Source organism: Cenococcum geophilum (genome assembly GCF_001692895.1).
Source record: "Cenococcum geophilum 1.58 unplaced genomic scaffold K441scaffold_104, whole genome shotgun sequence".
Classification (NCBI taxonomy): Eukaryota; Fungi; Ascomycota; class Dothideomycetes; order Gloniales; family Gloniaceae; genus Cenococcum; species Cenococcum geophilum.
Window position 1 is genome coordinate 215,409 of NW_027137662.1, and position 9,069 is coordinate 224,477.

A 9,069-nucleotide genomic window follows, 5' to 3' on the forward strand; every position below is an offset into this window, starting at 1 on the left:
TCAAACCCCCTACTACCGAGCTGAACGGTATAACGAGGTTTTACTGTATATAGCTTTGACCGCGCTAATGTCTGGGAAACGCCACCTCGACAAGGGTATGGCCAGAGCGGGTCGGCCGCCCTCCCTACTAGCACCAGCGGCAAGTAAGAGCCTTGCTCAATGCAGGTATAACTTAAGCACGTGACTTAGCGGGGGTGGCGGTGTCGTGGGTTTTACTCTTTTGATCGTAGACAATATGCTAGGGGTGATACTACTACCCATTAGAACTGTCCAACTTACGTAAGATTAAATTTCTATATATAATTCTTATACTATAGCCTTGTACCGTTATTTTTTGCTTTTGCTAGGGCCTAACAGTATTCGCTTACTTCGCTTAATGCCACATAAAGACAACACTGCCCCTATACAATGCCAACTCTTTAAATACTCTCTGCAGGAATTGGGCGAAAAGACTCTCCTATATAAGGCTTTATCCTACATATAGAGCAGTCTAAATGAGACTGTTCCTATCCTTATAAACAAGCATATCTTGCCCATTATAGCAAACCTTTACGCGGCGCTATTACGTCTTTCATCAGGAAATTTTTTTTTGGGCTCGTTGTTGCAAACGAAAATCGGGGTCTGCAAAACCTGCGTAAGTCGCAATTTTGGCAATTTGCGGCGATTTGCAGCAATTTGCTACAAACACATAGGCTACCTATGCACGCGCCTGCCCTATCTATGTGTTNGTAGCAANTTGCTGCAAATCGCCGCAAACTACCAAAATTGCGACTTACGCAGGTTTTGCAGACCCCGATTTTCGCTTGCAACAACGTACCTAAAATATTTTTTCCTAATACAGAGGCTCTGCACGAAGCTCTACACGAAGCTCTACACGAAGCTCTATACAAAGTTTTGCACGAGGCTCTACACGAGGCTCTACACAAAGCTCTGCGTACAAAGGCTCTGCAACGAGGCCTCTACACGAAGTTCTGCACGAAGCTCTACACGAAGCTCTACACGAAGCTCTACACGAAGCTCTACACGAAGCTCTACACGAAGCTCTACACCGGAAGCTCTACACGAAGCTCTACACGAAGGCTCTACACGAAGCTCTACACGAAGCTTTGCACGAGGCTCCACACCGAGGCTTTAATAACGAAGCTCTGCGTACAGAGGCTCGCACGGAGGGCTCTGTACGAAGCTCTACACGAAGCTCTACCACGAAGCTTTGCACGATGCTCTACACGAAGCTCTGCGTACAGAGGCTCTACACGAAGCTCTACACGAAGCTCTTGACACGAAGCCTCTGCACGAAGCTTTACACGAAGCTTTGCACGAGGCTCTGCACGAGGCTCTACACGAAGCTCTGTACGAGCTCTACACAAATAGCTCTAACACGAAGCTCTACACGAAGCTTTTGCACGATGCTCTACACGAAGCTCTGCGTACAGAGGCTCCCTACACGAAGCTCTACACGAAGCTCTGCACGAAGCTTCTACACGAAGCTTTGCACGAGGCTCTTAACACAAGGCTCTAAACAAAGCTCTGCGTTACAGAGCTCTGCACGAGGCTACTACACACGGAAGCTCTGTACGAAGCTCTGCACGAAGCTCTATATAAAGCTCTACACGAAGCTCTGCATACGGAGCTCTACCACGAAGCCTTTGCACAAAGGCTCTATCGCGGCTCAACACTAAGCTCACTGCTTATACGAGGGCTCTGCACGAGTCCTGCACGAAGCTCTACACGAACCTCTACACAAGCCTCTTGCACGAAGCTCTACACGAAGCTCTGCAACAAAGCTCTATATAAAGCTCTACACGAAGCTCTGCATAAGGGCTCTACGGAAGCTCGACACGAAGCTCTATATATAGAGGCTCTGCACGAGGCTCTGCTCGAAGCTCTTAGAGAGAGCCCTTGCGCCGAAGCTTCTTCATACGGAGGCTCTACACGAAGCTCTCTACACAAAGCCTTTAGTGTGTGCACGCGACACATCGCCGACTACGGGTCCCCCGCTATATTCCCGATAGCCTCTACACGTGCCCCTGCCAAAGTAATACCCCCTATATACACCTAGGTAGCCACCACATTTTTTACCCTTCCTTACCAGTCTCCCTACTAGGAAGACCAGAACGACCAGCCAGCAGACGACCGTCGCCGGAGCCAGATGACCGTCGCCAGAGCTAGACGACCCCGGTCGTCAGAGCTAGACGACCGTCGCCGGAGCCAGATGACCCGTCGCCAGAGCTAGACGACCGTCAGAGCCAGACGACCGGTCGTCATCCGCCACACGACCGTCGCCAGAGCCACACGACAACCGTTCGAACGACCAGCCAGCGAACACGATAAACGATTCAATCGATCGATCGAATCAAGGTGACATAGACAGGTAGGCACAGACAGGTAGGCATAGACGGGTAGGTATAGACGGACGGACAGACAGACAGGTAGGTAGGCAAGCAGGCAGGCAGGTAGGCAGGCAGGTAGGTAGGCAGGTAGGCAGGCTGGCAGGCAGGCAGGCAGGCAGGCAGGTAGGTAGGTAGATGATTTAGAGCCTCTGCGAGAGGCTTCCCCCTTGACGCCCAAAGTAGATAGCTCTACATTTTATATAGTTATAATATAAATATATTTAAAAGTATATTATAGAAATCTATGGGAATATGTGATAATTTGGTTATTATATAATATAATTATAATTTATAGTTACAATTTGTACAGTTTTTACAATTCGTACAGTTTGTACAATTCGTACAGTTTTTACAATTTGTACAGTTTGCGCGCTATTTATTTATAGGGTAGCGTTTTGCTACAATTTATTTATAGGGGTAGCATTTTGCCGCAATTTGCTATCAGGTGCTGCGATTTTGTTGCAAAACGTGCGTTTTGCGCAAATTGCTATCAACCATATCCACCTGCCGCAGCCGTACGGTTTGCGGCAATTTGCCGCAAACCGCAACAACGAGCCCCAAAAAAAATTTCCTGATGTTAATATCGCTCTTTTAAACGAATATTATGGGTAGATGCTATTTATATTAATATAGCGGATAATAAAGAGAAAGAATACTAGATTCAGTTTATAGTAAAGATATTTGGTAAAGCAAACCATGTAATTATTTAGCTTGGAGAGGTGGCGGACAATAGCGATTAAGCGCTTAAAGCTATATATAGTGCTGTGGACGACAAGTCTACAAATATATCGAAGAATAATCCGGAAGCAGTTCTCGCACTGCTTCAACAACTATAGTTTTAGCGCATCTAGGTAAGGGAATAGAGACCTAATAATATCTGCAGAAATTACTAATAAGTTATTCTAGGTGCTTTAGGAAGTTACTGCAGCTTAATATATCCTGGTTATATGTGGCCCTGCGGAGATAGATAGGTATACCTTTTACTTAGATTTTAACAAATTAAAGCTTTCTTATAAAATATTCCTAGGCTTAAAGGGTCTAATCTATTTAGTAACCTACCTAATAAGGAGAGCAATCTTCCGGCCTAGATATGCAACAAGTTCATTAGGCGAAGCGTCTTTAGGCGAGCTAATAGATATATACTATACCTAGGAGGCTACTAACTAGCACGATAAGGTATATGTATTACTCGGCATAAGCTCTAATAATCTTAGCCTAGCTGGTTTATTGCCTAACTATGAAGTTCTATAGCAGAAACTCTTATAGCAACTTATTAAGTTCCTTCTCTATAAATAGGTATCTATAGAGACTTAGGATAATAGGGAGATAGTAGTAATTAAGAATAAGGGTAGTGTTATTAGCCAGGTATCCTTAGTAAAAAGTACCAGTACTTAGTATAACAGATAGTATATAGTAATCATTTTTAAGAATATACCTAGGTCCTTAGTATATAAGAGAAAATAGGGCACTTAGTAGACTCTCTAAGCCTTAGCAAAGCCTATCCGGCAGGGTAACCTCGTCTACCTTCTATAAGGGGCTTTAAAACCAGCCATTATTAGAATATACAGGGATTACTTTATAATTATTATAATTGTAGTTACTTCTTAATAGAGCGTATAAATAGAGAGTAGGTATCCTAAGTATTAAGAACCCTTGCCTTTAATAAACAGCTTTTTATGTAAGCTTCTACTTATCTAGGACTAGGGGGGGCCCCTAAGGCGTTTATAGGGATGTGAAACCTTAGTTAAGATAAATACTCTAGTGCTAAAGTATTTAAAGGCGGCTTTAAGTAAAGCGACCTAATTATATAATATAGCACTAATATTAAAAAACTCGGGAGAGTATAAAGGGATAGAAAAGAGGCTTTAAGAAGCAATAGAGGGCTATAAGGGGACGTTTAGAAAAGAGGATCTATATACGCTAGTAGGTATAAATAACCTCGCGTTAATATACAAGGACTAATAGAAGTAGAAGGAGGTAGATAAATTAATTTTATAAGTAATTTAGGCAAGAAAGCGTGTGCAAGGGATAAACTATTAAGATACCTTAAGCAGCATAGCCAACCTAGCGTCATCCTATATAGATTAAGGCCGTTTAAGCGTAGGGGAGCTAAAGATTATAATAGATCTAGTAAACAGAATAAGACACAACGTTAAGATTTTAGAAAAAGAGGTGGTTTAGGTTATAAGGTTATTTAGTTAAAAAATACTAACACTTCTACTTAAGTAAAGAGGGAACGACGTCCTAATTATAGAAGAGGTAGTTAAGGCAGTAGTAGGGAATAAGGGGAGTAGAGAAGAAGTAATAACGCTTTTACTTAAGTAAAGAGGGAACAAGATCCCAATTATAGAAGGGGTGCTTAGTCTTAAGCATCTAGATATACTAACTAGTATAGCTAACCTAGCGGCGATATATAGGGATTAAGGGCGATAGAAAGAGGCTAAAGAGCTATTTATATAAGTAATAGAGACCTAAAAGAGGGTGCTAGGACTAGAGTATCTAGATACGCTAGTTAGCATACACAGCCTAGCATCAACGTATAGCAGTTAAGGGCGGCGGAAGGAGGCTAAAGAGTTAGAGGCATAAGTAATGGAGACGTTTAAGAGGATACTTAGGGAGGAGCATCTAGAGATATTAAGGAGCATTAATAAGTTTATATTAGTATTAGAGAGTAAGGGGAGGTATAAGGAGGCCGAGTTGCTATACTGGCGAGCGTTAGAGGGGAAGGAGGAGGTGCTAGGATTACTTAAGACACTTATTAAAACAGTTAGAGAAAATTTCTCTAAGGGTAATTCTTAAGGAACTTTTTAGTAGTAAGAACTTCTATCTACCTAGGTTATAATAGGAAGACCGTAATCTAGATCTAATAAAGCCTCTATATATAGAGGGACTACTATTAGTAGCGGTAAGTCTATTTTTGTAGGGTAGACTAGTACTTTAAAAGTAAACAATAAGGAGTTAATAGCTGGCATCCTAATATCTAAGTAGGCAAGATATAATAATAATATTAGATCACTAATATCTAATAAAGATGGTAATAAGTCCTAGTTATTAATACTAAACACTATATAGGGTAACAAAATTAAAAACGCTATTATTAGCGTTCTAGCTACTAATTCTATGCTAACTCTACTATATAAGAAGGGACTATAGCTAATACCCAAAGAACGCTTTGTTAATAACTTTCGGCGTATAACGGGACTAGCCCAGTTACAGTAGGAATGTCTCGGTGAAACACTCGACAGATGAATTCCGACGCTTTGACTAAATTCTGCCGAATTCTGCCAGCTTGATCGACTTCTGCCAAATTCTGCCAGATTAATCGAATTCTACCGAAGTCCGTCGAAGACCGCGTGCGCATGTGCGCACGCATCGACCACCAAGCCCCTGACTATTTAATTATATGATTCTCTTGTTATTCCCTTCTCTTCTTTACGCAACGTCTTGTTCTTAGCGAGAGCTATATACCCTTAGATTTAGATAGAATTTATATCGTTCCTTCGAATCTTCCCCGAAGTCTCCCCGCGCCCTTACACGGCGTCTACTTAAGGCCTTTTATAATAACCTTACGGAGTTAGGTGGAACCTTAGTAATATAAGAACTTGTAGCGCTTCTAAGGCCGAAAAAGGCATAAAAAAGAGTAATAGGGAAAATTACAGATAGGGAAAACTCCCCTAAAAATCCCTTAAGTAAGGAACACCTAGCGCGTTTTTAAGGACTAAATAAATTAAACCTTTCTTACCTAGAAGGATGGCTTGCTAAAGGCAACTTTCCTCCTCCTCTAGATACTTTAGAAAACCTAAATATTAACTAATATAAGAGGCTAATCTATAGCGAGGAGGCAAATAATAAGGAAGAAATAAATAATAGTAGAGGGATAAGTAGTAATAACTTAGAAAGTAACGAAGAAGAAGAGTAAGATAGAAAAGATCTCCTAATACGTTTAGAGATGGTATAATTTCCGAGACTTAACCTTATTATATAAACTCTTATTAAAGGTCGGCCTTTTTAGGATATGTTAGCTAGCCTTAAGGAGTTTCTTCTACTATATGGTCTCCTTAATAAGATCTTGCTAATACCTAGGGAGTGTATTATATATAATTTAAGGGGAAAAGGTACTCTTTTAAACACAATCCAGGGGCTGCTAGAGGATATTACCGCATTAGAGTGGGACTGGTGGCCGCTGTCACCTAGGATGCGTTTGCTTAGGTATTATAAAATACAAGTTTATTAGCAATACGTAAGTCCACTATAGTAATATTTAGGGACCTTTATATACTAAGGCTATTAGTTTTATAGAACGGTTCGCTAGCGTAAGTTAAAACTAGGGCAATAAGAGATCTTAGAGGATCTTCTTAACTAACGCCCGGTGAAATTTCTACGTCCGCCTCTATACACTTCACTTAAACTATTAAGGACTGAGTAGGGGCTACATACTAAAGCATCGCAAGGCCCTAGACAAGCATCTAAATAAATGCCTAGTAATATTTCTAGCGTATAAAAAAAGTACACTCCTACAGGTGGAGGCTCCCTGTTATCTAGAAATAGTATTCCTAGATCACAACCTAGAAGTAGCGCTAATCTTATATAATCTACCCTTAGAACTCCTCCTAGTGGATATATATCTATATAAAATAGCTCTGTGAAGAACAAGCAGCTATAGGTGATCTTTAAAGTAGAGGGACCGCAAATAACGCTAGAGCTAGATTAGATTAGGGATAATAATTTGCAATCTAACACTATATTAGTATAAAAACTTAGGTAAAGATATTACTAGTTAAGAGGATGGGTTTGGTTGTATTTTTTGTTTTAGTAACTAAGTTACTAGGAATTTATTAAAGTTTATTTTCTAAAATCCTTACAGGACTTTAATGTGCTCACGTGATTAGTTTAAAAGGATACTGCTATAGCATAATCGCATTATTATGCAAAAGGTTAACTTACTAAAATTGGACGAATATAAATATTTCCTAAGACCGCTAGACGTAACTATGGAGCATTTGGGGATTTTAAGGCACGAATTTAAAGTCATAGTATAGTTATACATTACTCTATACCAGCTTAGTTCTTTCCCTATATTACATAATTATATTTCAATTAAAGAAAATGCCACTAATATTATTTATAGACTCCCTAAGAAAAATACTAGGTTAAAAGTTAATATTTAAGACTAGAGAGACAAGTATGTTTAGGGTATATAGGCAAGATATGCTATTTCCGCACTCCATGTAGTTATTATTTATGTTGTTATCCTAGGTATATCTTTTAGAGCTTAGATTTAGTGGTAAAGGAAATACCCTAATAATCTTTAGGGCGCATCTGTCCCACTTACTATTGCGGGCATTCTTATATCTACTTTTTAGAGTAGCACTGGGGTACTTAAAGGGTTGCGTTAGATTGCACCCTATTAATAAAATAACTATAAAGGTATAGCCGTAGGCCTCCTTTATCCTTGCCCAATGCGAACCATATAATTGCAACTTCGACACATATGTGCCAAGCATGCGTCAGGCCCCAACAGATGATGAGTCCTGCGGCGGCTGGCTCCAAAGCAACCGGCCTCCGTGGTGCCGCTGACGGCGTGATAAGCCGATTTCTGCGCTGTTAGGGTGACGGCTGCCGAAGATTCAGCAATCGCTAGTTGCAGTTTTGGTTCATCTTGTAACAGCTAGAGAATTCAACGGTATACTTAGATTACTGCTGTCGCCATAGTTATTACTTTAAAATATTTAGGTAGTTTACTTCTCTAAAGGTAGGTAGTTATAGTATTAATAAATAATATGGAAGTTGCGATTAGTATCTACATTCATAAAACTGAACCCCCATTAGCTAGGGATACGCACTAACAAGCGGCATCATTAACATAAATAGTTGTGCCTCATGATGCAGGTGTGTCAGCATGGTCATTACGTAGATGTTCTAGGTGGCGCGCTAGTAGGGAGGATGGCCGACCCGCTCCGGCCACACCCTTGTCGAGGTGGCGTTTCCCAGACATTAGCGCGGTCAAAGCTACGATCCACTTTGCGAAGGAGCTGCAAGTAGAACGTTTACACCCAAGCGAACAACAAGCCAATATTAATAAGCGAATACCCTTAAGGATCCCTTCTCCTACCTATACCTCCTAACTAACTACATTTTATGTTTCTGTGTCCTTTTATGTCTAGCTTATACTATAACTCTAATAATACGCTTTCTCGCTCCCCTAGTTTTTAACCTATTAAGCCAAAGGCTACCCCCTTACCTTCGCCTCTACTATTTACCCCCTAATAAGCCGCGGTTCCACCACATTAAAAACACTAAAAGGAATGTAATATCCGGCCTAGCCGAGGCAACACAGTTCTAATGAATTTTATTAGCCCTAACTACCTAGATATCGCCATAAACGCAGGCTAAAGCCCATTAAACTCTACGTTTAAGTTAAAGGTAAGCAACCTAGAGTATAATAAGGCGTTTAAGGAAGTAGAGGGTTTAAATATAATAAATAGTATTTCTAATTCTAACTAAGAAGAAAGCGACCGCACTGCTATAAAGCTATAAATATAGAGTTAAAACCTAATATAGCCTAAGCCATAGAGTGCTTATATATAGGCTAGGTGCTTCTAGTAAATATATAATTAGAGGTAAAAATAGAAGAAGTTAAGGTAAAAGGCTTACTAGATTAAGAAGTAAGCTAAGCAGT

At 40.5% G+C, this 9,069-nt stretch overlaps 3 protein-coding genes across 3 annotated transcripts; all 3 read left to right on the forward strand.

Annotated features, from left to right (window-relative positions):
• Positions 1-322: 322 nt before the first annotated feature.
• K441DRAFT_597115 (uncharacterized protein) lies at positions 323-484 on the forward strand (the record flags this gene model as incomplete). The annotated part of the gene is made up of 1 exon (XM_067645049.1): positions 323-484. A coding segment is annotated over one exon (162 nt), but the record flags the coding sequence as incomplete, so codon positions are not given.
• Positions 485-4,979: 4,495 nt separating this feature from the next.
• On the forward strand, positions 4,980-5,132 carry K441DRAFT_524970 (uncharacterized protein; the record flags this gene model as incomplete). Its single annotated transcript, XM_067642155.1, has 1 exon — positions 4,980-5,132. A coding segment is annotated over one exon (153 nt), but the record flags the coding sequence as incomplete, so codon positions are not given.
• A 1,270-nt stretch (positions 5,133-6,402) lies between these two features.
• K441DRAFT_597048 (uncharacterized protein) lies at positions 6,403-6,624 on the forward strand (the record flags this gene model as incomplete). Its single annotated transcript, XM_067645043.1, has 1 exon — positions 6,403-6,624. A coding segment is annotated over one exon (222 nt), but the record flags the coding sequence as incomplete, so codon positions are not given.
• Between the last annotated feature and the right edge of the window lie 2,445 nt (positions 6,625-9,069).